Raw genomic sequence first — 23,015 nt, 5'->3', positions numbered from 1 at the left:
ATTGCAGTACAAACCCACTTACAACCCATTGTATATTTTTCAGCCAATCAAGGAAGACGAAAAAGGACAGGACAACAATGTTGTTCTGGTGGCGTAAGCAAGAACGGAAAAAGAAGATGCCTGGAATGAATTAAAGTCTGTAAGGATGGTTGAAACTCTGCTGCAAGCCCCCCAAAGCAGAACAGTTGCTCAAGACCGTCTTTTACAACTTTGCCTGAGAGGTCTGTTGATGACAAAGTCCATGGGTTCTTCTTTGTTGCTCACACGGAGAGGGCACACACCCATCTGTCCAACTGACGTGGCTGCTGCATTCAGCCCTTTGTCATTTTGTACATCTTTTTAAATCCTTTATTTTTTGTTTCAACTTAATAATTACTTTCAGCCACTCGCTCTTTCCTATGCAAATGGTAGCCTTTTTGATTAGATTTTAGGATGTGAATGAATTGAAAGTTCGACTGATTAGAATATTTTTGTGTAGTTTGATTACAAATAAAATGTGAATCTTAAAATGTGTGGAGGTCTATAAAGAGACAATGTTATATATTTATTATATAACAGCTTCAGCAAAATGTTACCTTAATGAAGGCAGCCAGGTTTAGTTCTATCATTTTAAATGGATACAAACAGTGAATAGCATTATTGTATTTTGATTTGAGTTTTTAAGCACACAAATTTAAATGAATCAAAATTAGCCTCAGTCCAATAACTTTATTTGTAAATTTGACAACAAAAAACAATAGTCATTAATTGCAATATTTAAAGAAAACGTCAGAAGTTTATAGAGATCGCAGTGGAATGAATGAAATTGAAGTGAAAAAATCATTTTGATTTTACTATATGACCAACCTGAAAGTACAAAAAACATTATGTGTGTAAAACTTCAACTAGTCGGACCCCATCACTTTTATAATCTCTGGTGGTGAACGGATCTTTTAAAAAGAGGACCAGTTTTGAAACCATTTTTGGAACAAAATGATATATTTTCAATGATATACATTTGTATCTTTTGAAAAATGTATCACTTGTACAAGTTTTTTCCCCTAGTCAAACTTCAACCAAGTCTACTGTAGTAGTATGTATTTGTCATCATTTTCCCATCCTTTTTTGGGATGATTTTCTGACCAGCATTTTCAAATTCATGCATGCACCGATGACAATAACTATCTTTCTCCTCATACTGCCAAAGATACTGTGTGTGTGGTTATGCATGGTTGTGGAATATTCTGGTGTAATCATGTAGGGGATACAGCATTTACTTTATTTGCTGTGTATGAAATCTGAACAATTTTTTGTTGTTCACATTATGATGTTGCTGCTTAAATTGAGCCAGAGTGATGACATAAAAGTACAAATGAAAAGGCAACATTATTTTTGGTTAAAGAAAATTCACATATAATTTCTAAAACTTTTGTTGAAAACATTAAATGTTTGATTGAATTGTCCTTGGTGACACATTAGTAAATTTAATTTCATAGATCTTATTTATTTATTTTAAACAAGTAAATGTGTACAGGATATACTGTTTGTTCTCATGTCTGTTGCATAGTCTTGTCAGATGGTAATAAAGTATGAATATCAAAAATAAGAGTTAGCAGAAGTATGTGTTTAGGTGCAATGTATCAGCAAAAACTTTCTAGTCATCCTTCAAAGAGAGTTGTTCTTGCAATGTTGAAAGCGACGATAGTGGTAAGATGCACGGTTAGATATAGCGATCTTAATGAAAACAGAATAAATCTTGCTTGCTTTCTGATATAGGGTAAACATGTTTATATAGCCTCTCCTTTGTGAAAAGTTGTACTGGGTACACATATATACTCCTGCTATTTCAGCTAGAAGATGCAGATGTGTATATATGCTTCTCAGGCTGTATTATCTTCAGGCTTTTTGTTTTATTGTTTCTTTGTTGCTGTCAGTTTGCTTAGAACAAAGTTCAGTTCCCCCTTTTTATACGGAAAAAAATGCGATGGTGAATATTTGGGCAGAAAGGACCAATGCTTTGTTTTTATGTACAATTTATTTATGGACATTGTTTTTATATCATTCTTTCTAACACAAAACATGACCCGTGATCTTTATCAATATAAGTGCATGTCTGTACCATTTGTGGGAGCATCTCTTATTGTGTGTTTATGGGAGTATTCTGTGCTTGATACAGGTGTGTTAACTTAACCCTGACATGAAGTAAAAGTGTAAAGTCATTCGAAACTGTATGGGGTTTTGTAGGGATGGGTGTAACTTTTTGCTGGCGCCACCTTTTGTTCTTGTTGTCACGTGGTTATTCGTCCATCCCCTTTTCTCCGTGTCAAGCTGTTATTCAAATGTTAATTCTTCTGGCTGCTTCATAAATGAAAATTGGGTTGGAAGCATTACAATGGTACAATTAATGTACTTGTGATGTGAGGCCCCTCCAGTGAGAGGACACCTCCCAAGAAAGGGCATCTGTTGCCTCTTTGTCTATTCTCTTCACCCAAATATACCTTGTCATGACAGACCACCTGTATTGAAGGGACATTTTTGGTTTATACCAAAGGTATCTTTACATCAAAGGTGCCACTGAAAAAGGTTTTTAGAAGGATGAAGAGATAGAATTTTGTGTGTGTGTGTTTCTAGATGTTGTATTTTGTCCCAAGGAAAGCCATGGCCTATTTTCATCAAGCACTTCATATTGTGTGGAAGATAGGGCCAGTCGGTGTGTTGACAATACGAAGACTGGCTTCTTCTCCTGAATCTAGCACTTTGTATGTGTTAAATTACCATAAAGTTTGTAATCATGACCAGCTTTTATCATCCATGGCTGTTCAGACTAGTCATGAGGGGCATATTTTCTTAAGACATAGAACAATGCTGTGCTATGATTGTCGTCATCTCATGAAAGTTTTGATTTTAATTACTTGTATGGCCATGATGATTGTTATAATGTTTTCAATTATTCAAGTTTGTACTTCTGCAACAGGTTGATTCAAGTAAGATCAAAGGCAATAAAATCAGTCTACCTTGCCCTTTGCTCTTCACTGCCATAGGCATTCAATGTACGAATCAAAATACAAAACAAGTTTACAAGTTACAAAGTACAAGTAAGTTTAAAGGAACATTTTTTTAAGTACAAAACCAAACATTCACATGTCAGGCTATACTTTGCACTCGGTGAGTCGATGTACCCAAAAGTGTGGCATGTCGGAGAGAAAAGTGAAATATGTTTGTGTCAGGAGGATTTTAAATGTCATAAGATTGCTGTGAAGATGGTCTACGTTATGGCATTGAACATATAATTGCCATTAGACGGAGTAGAACGCTACAGAGGCCTGTGATGTTAGCCATTGTGCAATGTTATCACGAATAACAAGTACAGAGCCTGGTTTTCACTGAGTGGGCCACTGAGCATAACACGTACACTGACAATATCTTACTGTACACAAATTCATGGAGAGAACCAGAAGGATCTGGTTTCTTAAGACATAGAACACTGGTTTCCACAAGTGCAGGCCACTGAACAGTATCTTATTGTACACACATTCATGGAAAGACACAGAAGGATCTGTGAGAACCTAATTTTGAGAAGGATAGTATGATTTAGCTTTGGAGGTTGTAATGTTCCAGAAAAAACAGTTTGAAATGGTTTCAATTGCTGTTTTTATTGCTGATAGCCAATATCTTACAAGGTGTCGAGCTGATATCCTTCTGTCAGATTGAAAGGCCAAGAGTGACATTCAAAACCAGAGTAGCGTGATGTTCCACAAGGACTCTAAAGTGGTTTTTTGTTGTTTTTTTTTTTTTGCGTGTGGAAAGAGTAACACCTTTGTATTGTGAGGAGTGGCGGTCAAGGTTGATTTGATTTCGTGTGCCTGTGTTCAGAACTGTGTACAGTGTTGAGGGGGTAGTTGTGATGTTTTTGTACATTTTTATAAACACCATTGTGTCATCTGAGCTTCTTGTACAAAACTCATCATTTCTTGTGTGTTTGACTCGTGAACATTTGTGGGTTTGTTTTCAGAACCCACATGTTCATTCATCCATATCCATACCATTCTCACCATTTTAACTTATATGTGAGTGTAAGTTGTACAGATATCTGTTGGTTTCACCATGGTCTTTTCAGTGTGGTCTTTTTTTCTGTTTTAACTCTCTTAATCAAGGATACAGACAACTGCTCAGCTGACAGGAATGTGTGTGCTTTGATTTTTGAGGAATGATTTTTCTGTTATTATGAACTACTTGCTATGCTGTTTTCCATTGTAGTTGTTTTGCATGACATTTTGTTGCAAGCTGTTTGGGTTAAAGGTGATCATAAACATGCAGTGCTTCAAGAGGTGGCTGGTTGCTCAAGCTTTAAAACACGACATTGTAATTAAGTGACTCGGATAACTGCTCTGCTCCCTAACACCCCCCGCGGGTTAGGGGGAAGAATTTACCCGATGCTCCCCAGCATGTCGTAAGAGGCGACTAACGGATTCTGTTTCTCCTTTTACCCTTGTTAAGTGTTTCTTGTATAGAATATAGTCAATGTTTGTAAAGATTTTAGTCAAGCAGTATGTAAGAAATGTTAAAGTCCTTTGTACTGGAAACTTGCATTCTCCCAGTAAGGTCATATATTGTACTACGTTGCAAGCCCCTGGAGCAATTTTTTGATTAGTGCTTTTGTGAACAAGAAACAATTAACAAGTAGCTCTATCCCATCTCCCCCCCTTTCCCTGTCGCGATATACCTTGAACGGTTGAAAATGACGTTAAACACCAAATAAAGAATGGTCCCTAACTTATCCCTCCTATACGTGTCCTGTTTCTGGCAGCCAAACATTTGTGTGTGTTGTCTGGTTCAAGAAAGCCATGTCATGCTGGTTTCCTTGTATTAATGGCCCACTGATTTTTAAGTTTTATTTAACCTTAGCTGAGAAGATTAAAATGAACTTTTGAAAAGATGCATTTCTTTTTCTTTTTCAGTTTTGTTGTTGTTGTATTAAGCATGTCTTTTGTGAACGTCAACTGGCACAATGCTGAATGATGGCACGCAATCATAATTTGTTGTAGCGACCACTGCACAAGATTTTCTGGTGTGGAATCAATTCCGTTCTTGTAAAGAGAAGTGAAACTGTTTGTGTTGAAAAGCTCCTTTATTGGCTATAAGGCAACAAAAAAAAGTTGTATGTTTCTGGTCACCCGACCCTACCTAGTTTTTTCCCGCCGACCCTAGACTTTTTTTTTTATTGCATTTGTAAAAAAAAAAGCACAAAAAAAGCGTCAAAACGAAAGGAACAGACGGCAGACCACACAAGGGGGATAACCCCGCATCCCTTTTGTCTCATTTGTTTTGTAATGTGTTGTCTTTCTCTTTGTATAGTAAGTCCAGTCTCTTTGCGTCACTGTATAGTTATTTTCTACCCTGACCAAAAAAAATCCCTACCTACCTACCCTATTTTTTGTAGCCATGTTACCAGAAACATACAACTTTTTTTGTTGTTGGCCTAAGCACCAGTATGCTCTTGCAGTTGTAAATTGTGTTTTTCGTGAACGGAGTAACACAATCTCCAAGTTACTAAGATTGCACTAAGGAACCAAGAAGTACTTCACAGTTAGATTGCTGAATTATTTGTGAGAAATTATTTGAAAACGGCAAAGGTACCCAAAGTTATCTCATTTGAAAAAGTCACAATTTTATCATTAAAATGAGACAAAGAGTCCATGATCCATGTAGTCCCAATGCTGCAACTAGCAAAGCTCGCATAATAATTATGCTTTCTGCATCGCTTTCTTGCTAACACGTTACTCTTCATTCAAAAGGCAAAATCGCCAGTACATTTGTTCTGTTGTATGCACACTAGGTTTGTTTTTGTTATCAAAGTCTGTGAGCCAATGTACAGTGTAGTATAGCATCTCTTTCCGTGTTTGTTTCTATCAGCTTGGATGCCAAGGTTCTTGATGCAAGTGTTCTCCTCTCTTCTCGACCATCATGCGTATAGGGTCTGATTTTGGATTTTGATTGAAGAGGGCATTTATCTCTGATTTCAAATCTTAATGATAATGTTACGTGGTACAACATTGATATGTATGCATCATTCATCCCTCCGAGTGAAAGAAAGCACAAGAGCTTGTAGCCGCACGGAACACAGACAGAAAGGCAGATGCATCCACGTATATACACACACACACACACACCACATACACACACACACACACACACACACACACACACACACACACACACACACACACACACACACACACACGTACAAACATACGCGCACAATAACATGTCAATGCATTTCCAATAACAGGATCAGTAGGATTTCATTTTTTGAAAATCACTATTTTTCAATACATTGTATTATGTAAGCAGACACAAAAAATGCTCAATAAATAACAATTTTGTTCATTTTTCTGAGGCGTTAAAAAACAATCTCCTTCATGGTATCAGATCTTTCTGCATTTGTGTAATAACTCTTATCATTACTGTATGCGTGTTATAGTGAACGTGTCTCTTGCACTCCATGTGCCCTTTGTGTTGTTCTTCTACTGTAATAAAAGAAATTTCATCAAATCTGTGTGTGTGTGTGTGTGTGTGTGTGTGTGTGTGTGCGTGCGTGCGCGCGCGCGCGTGTGTGTGTGTGCCCTCATAACGAAAACGAAGACAAAAATTAGAACAAAGAAACGACGTCCAACCTCTGCGCAGCCTGATCAGAAAAGGTAAACAATACTTGGAAGGCAGGGAGCGTGCTTGTGTGTGTGTGTGTGTGTGCGTGTGTGTGCCCTCATAACAAAAACAATGACAATTCAAAAAAAGAAAAGACGCCCACCCCCTGCACAGCCTGAACAAAAAAGGTAAATTATAATTGAAAGGCTGAGAGCTTGGTCTTGTCTTAAACGCAAATTTCAGTGCTTTTATTGCTTAGTTTTCAACGTTTTTGACAACCTGTATGATTGTTTTTAAATGTGTGAATTCATTAACAGTTGTGAATATTTTGTGTGTGAAGCTTTCAATAATTTGTCAGCGATTTCTCACTTCCAGTCAGTCAGCCAGGACAATTTTCCAAAAGAAATACGGTATAGGTATCGAACCAGATTTGTATATAGCCATGGTTTGTCTGTATATGTCATAATCCAATGTTGTAAGTGGCATCATTGAAAACTTTCTTCAACTGTCACAAAATAGGTACGGAACAACCTGCTCGCGGAAATTCGCGTGCTGACGCTTTTAACTCGGATATGACATTACACAAAGTTTATCATCCTTGATTTCATGGCATTACATTTAAACGTTTTGGAGTTTAAAAATACACTGAGTGATAGAATTGGGATTTATTCTAAACACAGACACACCCATATAGAAAAACAGATACACACACACACGCATACACGGGCACAAACACACACACGCACACACCGCGATGCGCGCACGCACGCACGAACACACATACACACACACACACACACACACACACACACACACACACACACACACACGTTGATTTGAAGCAAGTTCTTTTTAATTGCTGAAGAGACAGTACTGATATATAGACTTCAACAGAAGAGTGAATTTACTCACTCAGATCTGCTTCTGGACAAAATAACGTTTATGTTGTGGAGAAGAAACAAGAAATGAGGAAATAATAACAAATAAAATTTAACAAGGACAATAAGATCAATTGGCAGCTGCTGAAAAGCGACCTCTCGTTCATTCGACTGATGCTTTCACCCTGGAGACTAGTGCCGAGTCCTAACCGGACAATCCGAGAGTAACTACAGCAAGACAAAACTTAAAGTGAGGTCGATCTGAGTTGAGTACTATTGTCACACTGATATCACGTCAGTATGGCCTTGTGTTTTGTCTTCTTTGTTGATCTACTTGTTCCAGTCTCGATTCAGCTTCTATTGCTACCCTCTTCCTCCTCCACCTCTTCCTCCTCTTCCTCCTCCACCTCTTCCTCCGAATCCTCCTCTTCCTCCGTATCCTCCATATCCTAATCCGTATCCTCCTCCGAATCCTCTTCCGAATCCTCCGCTGTAGCCTCCTCCGTATCCTCTTCTTCCTCTTCCTCCTCCTTCTCCCCATCCGTGTCGTGCTGCTCGTGTTCCGTCCCACTCTCCCTTTTCTCGTTTCTTGTCCCACTCTCCTACTTCTCGTTTTCCGTCCCACTCTCCTGTTTGGAGTTTCTTGTCCCACTCTCCTGTGTCGGCAGTGTCTCGTTTAGCCAAGACTGCTGTTTCCCTCTTCCATTCCCCGCCTCCTCTGCCGCCTCCTCTCTCTCCCCACCCATCTCCGTAACCACCTCCTCCTCTGCCGCCTCCTCTCCCTCCCCACCTCCCTTCATCCCCGCCCCTTCCTTCCCACCCACCGCGGCCTCTTCCACGGCCGCTTCGTGCCACTCGGATGTCCTGTTCTTTGTCAACGTCTCGCTTCTTGTCCCACTCTCCTTCAGGTGTGACGTCACGCTTGTCCCACTCTCCTTCAGGTGTGACGTATCGCTTGTCCCACTCTTCTTCAGGGGTGACGTCACGCTTGTCCCACTCTCCTTCAGGTGTGACGTCACGCTTGTCCCACTCTCCTTCAGGTGTGACGTCTCGCTTGTCCCACTCTCCTTCAGGGGTGACGTCACGCTTGTCCCACTCTCCTTCAGGTGCGACGTCACGCTTGTCCCACTCTCAGGCGTGACGTCACGCTTGTCCCACTCTCCTTCAGGCGCGACGTCACGCTTGTCCCGCTCTCCTTCAGGGGTGACGTCACGCTTGTCCCACTCTCCTTCAGGGGTGACGTCACGCTTGTCCCACTCTCCTTCAGGGGTGACGTCACGCTTGTCCCACTCTCCTTCAGGGGTGACGTCACGACCGAAGTCCGGGCTTCGTCGAACATTACTTGACCAAAATTTCAACCAATTTGGTTAAAAAATGAGGGCGTGACAGTGCCGCCTCAACTTTCACGAAAAGCCGGATATGACGTCATCAAAGACATTTATCAAAAAAAACGAAAAACACGTATGGGGATATCATACCCAGGAACTCTCATGTCAAATTTCATAAAGATCGGTCCAGTAGTTTGGTCTGAATCGCTCTATACGCACGCACACACACACACACACACATACACACACACACACATACACCACGACCCTCGTCTCGATTCCCCCCTCTATGTTAAAACATTTAGTCATAACTTGACTAAATGTAAAAAGAATAGAGATAAAGAAAAGCGTGGACTGACGATGCTACGAGTACATACATACGCTCTTGCTATAAAAATGCAGTGAGTTCAGTTTCATTCTGTTAGTTCGACAGCTTGACTAAATGTTGTAATTTCGCCTTACGCGACTTGTTATTAGATACATATAGGTGAACCTGTTGCTACCATTGACCATCAATAGCAATTTCAATATTCAGTTACATTATTTCGTTTACGTATTATTTAATGCATTGTTTCATCAATCGTAGGAGAGTGGGACAAGCGTGACGTCACCCCTGAAGGAGAGTGGGACAAGCGGTATTGCATTTCAGCTTGGTGGCTTAAAATTTAATTAATGACTTTGGTCATTAAAAATCTGAAAATTGTAAAAAAATTTTTTTTTATAAAACTATCCAAATTTACGTTCATCTTATTCTCCATCATTTTCTGATTCCAAAAACATATAAATATGTTATATTTGGATTAAAAACAAGCTCTGAAAATTAAATATATAAAAATTATTATAAAAATTAAATTTTCGAAATCAATTTAAAAACACTTTCATCTTATTCCTTGTCGGTTCCTGATTCCAAAAACATATAGATATGATATGTTTGGATTGAAAACACGCTCAGAAAGTTAAAACGAAGAGAGGTACAGAAAAGCGTGCTATCCTTCTCAGCGCAACTACTACCCCGCTCTTCTTGTCAATTTCACTGCCTTTGCCATGAGCGGTGGACTGACGATGCTTCGAGTATACGGTCTTGCTGCGTTGCATTGCGTTCAGTTTCATTCTGTGAGTTCGACAGCTACTTGACTAAATGTCGTATTTTCGCCTTACGCGACTTGTTAACTTTCTGAGCGTGTTTTTAATCCAAACATATCACATCTATATGTTTTTGGAATCAGGAACCCACAAGGAATAAGATGAAATTGTTTTTAAATCGATTTCGGAATTTTTTTTTTAATAATAATTTTTGTATTTTTAATTTTCAGAGCTTGTTTTTAATCCAAATATAAAATATTTATATGTTTTTGGAATCAGAAAATGATGAAAAATAAGATAAACGTAAATTTGGATCGTTTTAAAAACAATTTTTTATTTTACAATTTTCAGATTTTTAATGACCAAAGTCATTAATTAATTTTTAAGCCACCAAGCTGAAATGCAATACCGAAGTCCGGCCTTCGTCGAAGATTGCTTGGCCAAAATTTCAATCAATTTGATTGAAAAATGAGGGTGTGACAGTGCCGCCTCAACTTTTACAAAAAGCCGGATATGACGTCATCAAAGATATTTATCGAAAAAAAGAAAAAAAATCCGGGGATATCATTCCCAGGAACTCTCACGTCAAATTTCATAAAGATCGGTCCAGTAGTTTGGTCTGAATCGCTCTACACACACACACACACAGACAGACACACACACACACACACACACACACACACACACACACACACACACACACACACACACACACACACACACACACACACACACACACACACATACACCACGACCCTCGTCTCGATTCCCCCCTCTACGTTAAAACATTTAGTCAAAACTTGACTAAATGTAAAAACCAAAATCTATAATCATGCTCCTGATTACATTTAGTCAAGTTTTGACTAAATGTTTTAACATAGAGGGGGGAATCGAGACGAGGGTCGTGGTGTATGTGTGTGTGTCTGTCTGTCTGTGTGTGTGTGCAGAGCGATTCAGACTAAACTATTAGACCGATCTTTATGAAATTTGACATGAGAGTTCCTGGGTATGATATCCTCAGACTTTTTTTTCATTTTTTTGATAAATGTCTTTGATGACGTCATATCCGGCTTTTCGTGAAAGTTGAGGCGGCACTGTCACGCTCTCATTTTTCAACCAAATTGGTTGAAATTTTGGTCAAGTAATCTCCGACAAAGCCCGGACTTCGGTATTGCATTTCAGCTTGGTGGCTTAAAAATTAATTAATGACTTTGGTCATTAAAAATCTGAAAATTGTAAAAAAATTATTTTTTTTATAAAACTATCCAAATTTACGTTCATCTTATTCTCCATCATTTTCTGATTCCAAAAACATATAAATATGTTATATTTGGATTAAAAACATGCTCTGAAAATTAAAAATATGAAAAATTATTATCAAAATTAAATTTTCGAAATCAATTTAAAAACACTTTCATCTTATTCCTTGTCGGTTCCTGATTCCAAAAACATATAGATATGATATGTTTGGATTGAAAACACGCTCAGAAAGTTAAAACGAAGAGAGGTACAGAAAAACGTGCTATCCTTCTCAGCGCAACTACTACCCCGCTCTTCTTGTCAATTTCACTGCCTTTGCCATGAGCGGTGGACTGACGATGCTACGAGTATACGGTCTTGCTGCGTTGCATTGCGTTCAGTTTCATTCTGTGAGTTTGACAGCTACTTGACTAAATGTTGTATTTTCGCCTTTCGCGACTTGTTTTCTTTTAAATGAGACTGTGTTTCATGATGACTTTAGTGAAGGTAACAACATTTAACTTTATTCAGCAATTGTTCATAGCCAGAATAGCTGAACAGCTGCAGCAATGTAACGATGTGTATTTCAATCCCTTGGCTGCCACGATACGTACGAGATACGTGTTTTTTTGCTACCATGAAAAATTCAAATACTCTGACAAGGGAAATAACCGCTGCATATTGCCTTTTGATTTGCAGCAAGGTGATTGGCTCCCCTGGACACCATTTTTCTCAGTTTTAGCGTAATTATTTTACCTTGTTTGTTATGATTTTTTTTAATGAATTCTTCCGACAGTCGAAGGGTCACTAGTCCTTGTGAGTAAGACATTTTGAAAAAGTAAAAGCACTACAAATAACGTGTAAAACAAACAAACAAACAAACAAACAAACCAGCAAACAAACAAACTACAAGCAAAAAACAACAACAACAAAACAAACAAACAATCAAACAAATAAACAAACAAACAAGATAATACCGAGAGGCTTTAAAGTTTCCTTATTTTTGCCTGATGTTTTTTTGTGTGTATCGAACCAATTACTCTAGTATAGCCTAGTAGTGAAATGAACACGCACATTTGCATCTTCTCTGCAAAGATACATTCTTTTTCTTGGTTGAACAACCAGAAGTGAATACATTTAACTAACCAATATAAATATGATATAAAAATAACCATAATTTTCTTTTACATTTTGGCCTTGATCACCTTAACCAGAGTTGAAAGCTGACTATTATTGCACAGCTACATAACCAACTTTTACCAAGGTTTGAACACGGTAAAAGAAAGACTCTTTCGGAATTAACATTGTGCAAAGCTACATAACCAACTTTTACCAAGGTTTGAACACGGTAAAAGAAAGACTCTTTCGGAATTAACATTGTGCAAAGCTACATAACCAACTTTTACCAAGGTTTGAACACGGTAAAAGAAAGACTCTTTCGGAATTAACATTGTGCAAAGCTACATAACCAACTTTTACCAAGGTTTGAACACGGTAAAAGAAAGACTCTTTCGGAATTAACATTGTGCAAAGCTACATAACCAACTTTTACCAAGGTTTGAACACGGTAAAAGAAAGACTCTTTCGGAATTAACATTGTGCAAAGCTACATAACCAACTTTTACCAAGGTTTGAACACGGTAAAAGAAAGACTCTTTCGGAATTAACATTATGCATAGCTACATAACCAACTTTTACCAAGGTTTGAACACGGTAAAAGAAAGACTCTTTCGGAATTAACATTATGCACAGCTACATAACCAACTTTTACCAAGGTTTGAACACGGTCTAAGAAAGACTCTTTCGGAATTAACTAAAAACATTTACTTGTTTAAAGCTTTGGGCTGGTTCAAACGAAGAAAATAATTTGTGCTCACAAAATGAATAAACCGTCAAAACAAAAAATCATATAGGACAAAAATCAATCAAACAAGCACCACACAAAAAGCTAAGGTGGCTTTTTCCAAACTCAGTAAAGAAAAAGAAGAAAAAAAAGAAAGAAAGAGAGAGGGAAATAAAGAAAGAAAAAAAACCAAATAAACAAACAAACAAACAATAACATCAAAACGAACTGATAAACAAACAACAAGACTAACCTGTAGAAGCAGAAAAAGCCCCAGTCAGCAAAAGTGTCAGCAAAAGGGACATTACCCCGGTAGTAGCCATCTTGCTTGCAATTACCCCCCTTAACAAGACTAACCTGTAGTAGCAGAAAAAGCCCCAGTCAGCAAAAGTGTCAGCAAAAGGGACATTACCCCGGTAGTAGCCATCTTGCTTGCAATTACCCCCCTTTCTGGATCTCCGCCACTCGCTTTCCGCGCTGCTGAAAATACTCTGGCGTTTTGCCGAAAGAGCAGCTGAAGTCGTTCTTTTCCTCTGCTGGGGCCCAGTTGCATTTGACCAAGGTTTCTTTTTTACTTATATAGTCTACGGACAAAAGTTTAATTGAATTCCTCTGACTACTTTTATCATCTGAGAGAGTCACAGTAATGTATCGAAGGTGTGACGTACGTAACCTTTTCGGATCAGTGATCCAAACTGATTGTTTCTGTCTTGTATTGCTATTGTACGATGATAGTAAAAGCAATATTGTTGTTTTGGTGAATGAGATTACACGGACGATATCGTCAATCTAAGTATAGGTGAAGCAATCTAGGCGTCAACTCCATTGTAATAAAATGAGAGAAATAAACAACACTTGTCACAGAGACAAACAAATGAAACAAACTATAAACAAGTCGCATCAAGCGACAAATAAACATTTAGTAGGGTAACGGGGGCAAAGTTGAACCACCCAAGCAAATTGCCAAATATATGTTTTGCAATATTAATAAAGACATAATGTTTTTGACTATTCTTGAGCCTAGGGGTAGACGAACTCGCATACAGAGCAAGAATTTTTAATTTTTTATTTTTTTAAATTTTTAATTTTTTGCTTAACGCCCAGCCAACCACGAAGGGCCATATCAGGGCGGTGCTGCTTTGACATATAACGTGCGCCATACACAAGACAGAAGTCGCAGCACCGGCTTCATGTCTCACCCAGTCACATTATTCTGACACCGGACCAACCAGTCCTAGCGTATAGCACTAACCCCATAATGCCAGACGCCAGGCGGAGCAGCCACTAGATTGCCAATTTTAAAGTCTTAGGTATGACCCGGCCGGGGTTCGAATCCACGACCTCCCGATCACGGGGCGGACGCCTTACCACTAGGCCAACCGTGCCGATTGAGCAAGAATTAAAAAACCCAATATAAACTTGGCAAAAAATTATTACAACAAATATCGAACCCAAATTAAGGTTTTAATTCCCGTGTCATTTCAGTAAAACTTTATATGCTAGTTAAGGCCGTTCACTTAACTATCAAAATCACCTTTTGGGTTAAATATTTCTTTTACAGGGATCACGTGACCGCCGCTCAAGTAACAAAATCGACCGGACAAAAACGGAAGGGCCGATTGAAATTGTAATTTCACTGGGTGTACACATTTTGTTTTAGTGTATGATAAATCATGTTTTGTGTGTGTGAGTGTGTGTGTGGGTGTGTGTGTGTGTGTGTGTGTGTGTGTGTGTGTGTGTGTGTGTGTGTGTGTGTGTGTGTGTGTGTGTGTGTGTGTGTGTGTGTGTGTGTGTGTGTGTATGTGTGTGTGTGTGTGTGTGTGTGTGTGTGTGTGTTTGTGTGTGCCCAAATAACAGTCAGCTCTTTGCATAGCGTCACCAAGTATTAATCTTCTTCATTCTTTTTCTGTAAGTGAGGACATTCATCCGTAATGAATATTGTCTTTGTTGTTGTCCCCCCCCCCCCCCCCCCCCCCAAAGTACGTTGAAGTCAGCGGAGCTGGCAGAAAGAGAAAGTGTTGCTGTCTGCTACCTGCCAGGAGATAAAAGTGTGACAAAATGTCTTGATAGTTTGTCACACCTGCGACCCAAATGAATTGCACGAAACACATTTTCCTAATTATTTAATTTCACCCATCATTATGCACACACACACACACACACACACACACACACACGAACACACACACACACACACACACACACACACACACACACACACACACACACACACACACACACACATACACACACACTCACAAACGTAAGTTCTGGTGACAGATACGAGCATCATGACATCGCGACACCCGATCACTTTCGGTACAGCTGTCTGCTGCCAGGTTATCCCCGCTTTGGTTTTTCGGAATTTCCAGACCAGGGTGAATATTCACATCCCCCCCCCCCCCCACCCCAACCCACCCCAGAAAACTAAAGGACAAAAACCAAAACCAAAACACACAAAAATTGCTGAACACCCTTACGCTTGGTTCAGTTGTCCCTAAACCGCCGCTCACAAAAGGAAGCAATCACTCGTGTGACGTCTTGTCACGTTTGTGCTTTTGTGTGTTCAATTAAAGTATTTTTATTTTTTAGTTTGTTTTGCGGCCGTAGTTTTTTTGTTCGTTAGTCATAGTAATTAGGTTTTTGTCTGTACTGTGTCCAGTAACGCACGACACATAACACTAATCGTCTATCAGAGTCGACACAGCCTTTGTACATTGAAATATATGTGTATCAGCAGACAGCACTGAAAAAAAGAAACTTCGTGATTCTAAAAACAAAATGTATGCTTGTCTCCTTTCCATACTTTTGTAGATTACCGTATTTTGTAAAAATACGACGATTTTCAGCTGAGTTAAATCTTCTACGATATAATTGTCTGTGAGCGTACATACGAGTATTATACACAACATTCTGTTTATATCGTAAATACATGCCACCCTGTTTTTCATAAATAAAATCTTGTTTAAACCATTCTGGTCCTGAGCTTGGCCCACATATCCTGATCATCAGCTGTCGCGTGTCGTTATCAAATCAGAGTCTCTGTGTCGGACAAGGTCACCCTGATCTTCCCGGTACCATTGCCCTCTTACGGCACCGGTTAGTGTATCTATATTGTCTTTATCTCTGAGCAATTCGACCTGCACCCTCCTTCTTTCCTCCGTTGTCTTTGTTTCGCGTGATACCCCCCCCCCTCCCCCTCCTACGTAATCCGCATAGACTGCACCAGAGATCGTTAAGTACAGGGTGACCCCCCGAAAAATGCAACCCATAAAAATGCTAACTCGTATACTCAGATATTCAGATAATCCAAAAGGTAAAACCCTGGAGGCTTTAAATAAGGTTAGTATAGCTACCGCTCAATATCAAACCTTGTACTGTAGAAGTTATTAGCATTTTTGTGGGTTGCATTTTGTGGGTCACCCTGTACTCTACAGTCTCTGACTGCACTCAATTTCTGCTTTCCCATGTAACTTTCGCCGAGAGCGCTTTCTGGATACGTGGATTTCTTACCGTTCCTAAAGTCTGTCAAAATGTTTCAATCAATGTCAAAAGAACTAATTCCCTTGTCAATCACCCAAGAGGGCTCCACCCACCGAGAAATGCTGACACAACACGTGTCACCTGTGCTGGCATACGTGGAGCATGTCACGTCTGAGAACCACCTGGAACCGGAATATTTGGGTCGAGGCTTATATTGCGAGTGCTCGCGTCCTTAAGGGATAACCAGGAGACAATTTTTATGCCATATCTTATCTATCCACTTTCTTAGGGTTAAAATATGAAATAGATGTTTTAAATAAAAAGTATTTTTAGCCACATTAGCTGTTCTTTGTCTGGAACAGTACTGGACAGACAAAAAACGCATGCACCTCTTCTAAAGGCAATCAATGTGTATTATTACAATCATTATGAAACATAACTTGAAACTAAATACTTTTGTTAATCCAGCTGAAATTTAGGCTTTATCCCTGATTAGTACTAAAAGTATGGGATGAAAGTATGGATCCAGACAGTCAAATCTAACAAAACCAATGATCGTTTCCGCGCTCACACTGAAACAAAAGTGGTTTGCTTATTTCGGACACCGAAAGAGCTGCGACCAAGTGATCACAGACGGGACGTGGGAGATTCCGTGTACTCTGTCTGATAGGCTAAGTACTGCAAAACACATGTACAAAACGTCTGGTCCGCAGCATCCGTTTATGAGGGTGTGAAAGAAATTATTAAATAAAGCAGTGTGTCTTTGGTACAAGCAGGTTGCTGGTCTCCCCCCTCTCTGTGTCTATGTGTCTCTGTTCGTGTGTCTCACACACACACACACACACAAAACACACACACACACACACACACAAAACACACACACACAAACACGCGCACGCACGCACGCATGCACGCACGCACGCAGGCAGGCACGCACGTACGTACGCACGAATGCACGCACGCACGCACGCGCGCGCGCACACACACACACACACACACACACACACACGCACACACACACACACACACACACACATACACACACACAAGCACACACACGCACGCACACACACACACACACACACACACACACGCGCGCGCGCGCGCGCTATAAAACCATAAAGCTTCCCCTACGGATTCCGTATTCCTATATGATATAACCTCCCCAATACTTACTTTTTTCATTTTGACGCTTTGAACACATATTTTGCAAACAGAAGTGTGTTTGTATTTCATCAAGGTTGCGTATTAGTACACGCGATCTGACAGATAGAAATTGGCATTTTCGTGCTGTTTCAGAAAAAAAAGGAGAAAAAACAGCAACCAATGAAAAAAGATATGCAAATTCAATTGTACACCTAGGGAGAAAAAAGTTCTGATTTCGTTTAGCTCATTCTTGTTTGCTGCCTTATAGGGATTCTATAGATCTGGCCGTTTTGAGGGAGTTTCTGGCAAATTTGACGAATCTGAAGAATCTGGGGAATCCACTTATTATGGAACATCGTTTTGTATGCTGCATTAAGCATTCATTGGAGAGTAAAAATGTTTTCTCAAAGTCTGGCTATTTGTTAACATTTCTTGACTTGACTTACAGAATAACTGCAACTCCTGAAAAAATCGCCTTCACAAAAATATCAATGCAAACAAACAAACAAAAACAACAAACAAACAAACAAAAACACCAAATAAACAAACAAACAAAAACGCACAAAATGTAACAAACAAACGATCGACATTAAGAAAAGCAACACACATGCACACACTGACAGAGAAAAAAAAACCACCACCACATACAGACAGAGAAACATCGACACTAAAAGACAGACAGACAGACAGACACGAAGACAGATATACACGAAGACAGACAGACACCGATGTATAGACAAAAACGATGAATAGCTGACTGTTACACTTTTAATTTTGTGGATGAATACATAATTTTCTTGAAGCTGCACCACCCCTCAAACAACCAACCAAAAACGCATGTGTTCAAGTACAGTCAGGCGAACCCGACCAATCAAAAAATGGAGCGTACCGAATCTTTTTGACGTTGGCCTAGTCTTTTGTCTTGAGTAATCTTGGTTTTCTACGTGTGGTTTTAGGTGTGCCTTATCACTTCGCCGACAGACATCGTAGCAACAGCAGGCATCATGTGGGCCGCGCTTCTTCTTCTTTTCGTCGCCTGTGCTTCGGCACAACTTCCCATGCCTTGTGGTTAGTTTTTCCATTATGTTCAGTTTAAAAAAAAAATTCTATTAATCATGATCAAATGTAGCATTGCTCTAATGATATCGTCTTGAAAGCCCCGTGGACCTAAAGCCGAAAAAAATACTTGTAAAACTTTGTCGTGCCTGCAACACACCTTCGCCGGCACTCGTTATCGACTACACACGGACGCATTCGTGGGGCCGTGCAGACCCATGCTTCTCAAAGAAAGAAAAATATGCATATCCTTCCGTGGCACTCGTGGGTCCGTGCGGACCCAGAAGGATGTTTGATTGCAAATATCTCTTAAACGAGTTGGAATTTTTTAATGAGCTTTTAGAAATGCCTCAGACACCTAAAAAGCTATCATCTCCTAAAAGCTCATTAAATTTCAGTGATAATTAATTAATTAATTAATGGTCAAATTTAGACTACACACGGTATTTGGAACAATTAAAATATTATGGGTCTGCATGGCCCCACGAGTGCCACGGAAGGGTTTGCACAATTTTCCTTCTTTGAGAAGTATGGGTCCGCACGGCCCCACGAGTGCCTCGGAAGGGTATACACGCTTTTCCTTCTTTGAGAAGTATGGGTCCGCACGGACCCACGAGTGCCTCGGAAGGGTATACACGCTTTTCCTTCTTTGAGAAGTATGGGTCCGCACGGCCCCACGAGTGCCTCGGAAGGGTATACACGCTTTTCCTTCTTTGAGAAGTATGGGTCCGCACGTCCCCACGAATGCTTCCGTGTGTAGTCTAAATTTGACCATTAATTAATTAATTAATTATCACTGAAATTTAATGAGCTTTTAGGAGATGATAGCTTTTTAGGTGTCTGAGGCATTTCTAAAAGCTCATTAAAAAATTCCATCTCGTTTAAGAGATATTTGCAATCAAATACCCTTCTGGGTCCGCACGGACCCACGAGTGCCGGCGAAGGTTAATCATTACACATTTCCGTTTTTGCAAGGACGTTAACAGCTCATTGTTCATTTTTGGCTCACGTAAGTGTAGCCTATGCGATGATAAACTTTGTCTGTCTGTGCGTGCGTGCGTGCGTGCGTGCGTGCGTGCGTGCGTGCGTGTGTGTGTGATAGAAACTTTAACATTTCCGAGTCTATGGATAAAGCTCGCATAAGAAGATTACGTCTCGGTCAAAAGTGTTTGACGTGTGTGATAGAAACTATTTGAAGACGTAAGACATTATGACGTAAGAGGGTTAGACGTCACGCAAAAGAATTACTGAAAGTCTCGGTCATTGTTATTGTGAGCGGGCCGAGACTACTTGGCAGATCCAGGGTCTTGCTTTCTTGTACAGTTTCACCTATGCTTACTGTGTGTGTGTGTGTGTGTGTGTGTGTGTGTGTGTGTGTTTGTGTGTGTGTGTGTGTGTGTGTGTGTATGTGTGACGGAGTGATTGAGTTTGTGTTACTGTTTGTCGATTTCTTACGTGAGCCTTGAAGGCTTCGCCTCTTGTTATATATTGGCCTACCTTTGCGTGTACACTGCCATGGGTTCCAGAAACAGTGGCGTCTAAGAGGGTCAATGTGAATGTAAAGGAAAAATAATTCATTATTATAACACACAAAAAACTATTATATTTTCAGCTGGACCTGCATCATTCACAGGCAGATTCAGAAAGGTAAGTTATCGTCTCCTCCTGCGTCAAAAGTCTGTCTGTCTGTCTGTCTGTCTGTCAGTATTTCTGTCCGTCTGTATTTCTGTCTATCTGTCTGTCTGTCTGTCTGTCTGTCTGTCTGTCTGTCTATATGTCTGTCTGTCTGTCTGTCTGTCTGTCAGTATTTCTGTCTGTCTGTCTGTCTGTCTGTCTGTATGTCTGTCTATCTGTCTGTCTGTCTGTCTGTCTGTCTATATGTCTATATGTCTGTCTATCTATCTGTCTCTTTCTCATTGCATTTGTTTCTGCTTGTATGTTTTTTTCGTTGCTGATGACCATACCATATTGTTTCATATTTTTACAATAAGTACTTTACCTTCGAAACCAACACAATTCTTGTTTACCTTGTGTTTGTTTATTTAAAGTCCCGCATTTGTCATCGTTGACAGATTGACCGAGACAGGAACTACTATGTGGACGGCAAGATGTACTACGACTCGGTCAACAGGAGAGTCCGAGAGTTTGAGTACGAGGAAATCGGCAGCACCAAGCAAGTGTACGACAAACTCAAACTGTACAACTTGGTGAGTAACTCGGTGTGACAAGTTCAAGGCTTTAAAGGCATACGATATCGATTAAAACAAAATCAAAAACAAGACGTCTCTTTTTGGTCGTCTCTTTCGAAGTGAAATCTCTGACGTCAGAAAAGACGTCATGGAGTGAATAATGGCGTCACGGTAAAGTTCTGTCGCTTCTTCTGCGATCGTGTATCTCGGTGCCATAGAAAATTATTCGTAAGGTCCCCGCCAGGTTGTGTATCTATCGGTATCGTATATCATTAAGCTTACTTGGTACCGATAAATCTGGTGAGTCAGTGAACTAATGGGGATAAGGGAGTAAAGATTAATTGTCTCTTGTTCGTAAGCCAAAGTGTTGTCACCTTTCTAATTCAATTTAAATTTTAGTGTTTTAATTTAGCTCTTCCTTTGTGGATTTAGCCCATAGTTTTCGTCTTCAGACAATCGGGTTCACAGTGAATTCAACCTACAGGTCGACCTGCTTGTGAAACGTATCAATTTGTCTTTAACTAAACGCTCCATAACCTGTCTTTTCTAGTTTTCCATTTGGCAGAAATCCGAAAACAGATAGACTGCCAACGTTCTAAAATTAAGAATAAAAAAACAAGAATTGTAGGTTATTGAACGTTTTATCATTGACAAAATGTAATTATTGTAACGTTTTGTTTTGTCAATAATTAAACGTTAATTACCTAAAATTCTTGGTTTTTATTTATTTTTTAATAATATTGCACATTTTTTTCTCCAGAACATCGAGTACACGGTCGACCTGAAAACACGCAAGTGTAACGTGTCTGAGCCCCGCCCCAGAACGTGGAGGCCGTTTGGCGTGCCCCCAGATGCCCGTTTCCGTGGTGAGGGCACCATCGGGGCTGTGGGCGTGCCCAACGAGGAGGTCACCGTCGCCTTCTTCGAGGGAGAGTTCGATGGAGTTGGTAAGATTTCAGTGAAAGGAGAGAGGTGTCCAATAGAAGAGAGCGAGAAAGGCGGGTGAGGGTGAGGGGCACAGAGAGTGGTGGGAGAGGGGGGGGGGGCATTGAGATAGAGGGGGTGAGAGAGAGGGAGAGTAAGAGAGAGCCAAAGAGAAAGAGAGCGGGAGAGAGAACAAAAGAGAGAGGGAGAGCAAGAGAGAGAGAGAGAAAAGTAAAGAGATAGAGAGGAAAGAGAGAGAAAGAGAGTAAAGAAAGAGAGAGAGAGAGTAGAAAGAGACAGAGACAGACAGAGACACAGACAGACAGACAGACAGACAGACAGAGACAGAGAGAAAGCACGTCCACGCATCCAGTGCACGTTCTTGTCAAACTTTATTACCGCAGTGTGTCAATTTTGTACTGCAAAACAAATCGCAATTAATTTGCACTCAGACAAGAAACTGTATCCAGAGAAGATCGTCAGTTCTATAAGATGCCACGCGCATTAACATACATAGCGTCAATCCTTGAATCGAGAAATCAATAAATATTAAATTAACTATAACAAATAGTAATATGAATAAATAAATACATAAATACATAAAAAACGTTTGTTGTTGTTGTTGTTGTTGTTGTTGTTGTTGTTGTTGTTGTTATTTGCCAAGCACATCATTGTGGGGCGTTTGATCGATTAACATTCATCCATCCGCTCACAATGTTCTTCCGTTCACTCTCTCCGAATTCTACCAGTCGTGGGAACGTACCGAAAATTCCAATATTATCATAATTATATTTTCAAAACCTAATTATTCTGCTTTTGTTCGAAGTTTCAAGTTTTCAATGTGTCCTAGCAAGCAGAGAGCATTACTTGATAATACAGGATATGTATGAACATCTCAGTGGCAGGGGGATGGAAGCACTTGCTAATGAGTGGGAGTGTGTATGCGCGTGGTGTGCACGAGGATGTATGCACGTGAGTGATATTTGTAAATGTGTATTATGATAATATCATCTTTGTATTTATATTATTGAAATTGTTATATCTCGATGTACAGCGCTAAGAGCATAGTTAAATTTGTGAAGCGGCGCTATATAAGCTATCTTTATTATTATTATTATTATTATATGTGAAGTGATGCTGTTTTACTGTGCTTCCACGTGCAGATCCTTACTTCGCTGCTGTGACTCAGCCCGACTGTTTCCTCGTGGAGTTTGGTATCTAC

General features: G+C 39.8%; 1 protein-coding gene and 1 long non-coding RNA gene across 2 annotated transcripts in view; one reads left to right on the top strand and one right to left on the bottom strand.

Annotated features, from left to right (window-relative positions):
* Window positions 1-23,015, bottom strand: part of LOC138953974 (uncharacterized) — a 256,228-nt gene that overhangs the window by 79,824 nt on the left and 153,389 nt on the right. The window lies entirely within an intron of this gene.
* The window catches only part of LOC138953969 (uncharacterized), a 110,495-nt gene that overhangs the window by 86,251 nt on the left and 1,229 nt on the right, over window positions 1-23,015 (top strand). Inside the window, exons 7-11 of the mRNA XM_070325993.1 lie at window positions 18,581-18,692; window positions 20,293-20,327; window positions 20,753-20,887; window positions 21,630-21,816; window positions 22,957-23,015. The exon at window positions 22,957-23,015 is cut by the window's right edge and continues 29 nt beyond it. Coding sequence (XP_070182094.1) covers window positions 18,581-18,692; window positions 20,293-20,327; window positions 20,753-20,887; window positions 21,630-21,816; window positions 22,957-23,015 — 528 coding nt within the window. The remainder of the gene's footprint in view (window positions 1-18,580; window positions 18,693-20,292; window positions 20,328-20,752; window positions 20,888-21,629; window positions 21,817-22,956) is intronic.

Source organism: Littorina saxatilis, linkage group LG17 (assembly GCF_037325665.1).
Source record: "Littorina saxatilis isolate snail1 linkage group LG17, US_GU_Lsax_2.0, whole genome shotgun sequence".
In the NCBI taxonomy this organism is placed as follows: domain Eukaryota; kingdom Metazoa; phylum Mollusca; class Gastropoda; order Littorinimorpha; family Littorinidae; genus Littorina; species Littorina saxatilis.
This window is presented reverse-complemented; position numbering and strand designations above follow the sequence as displayed.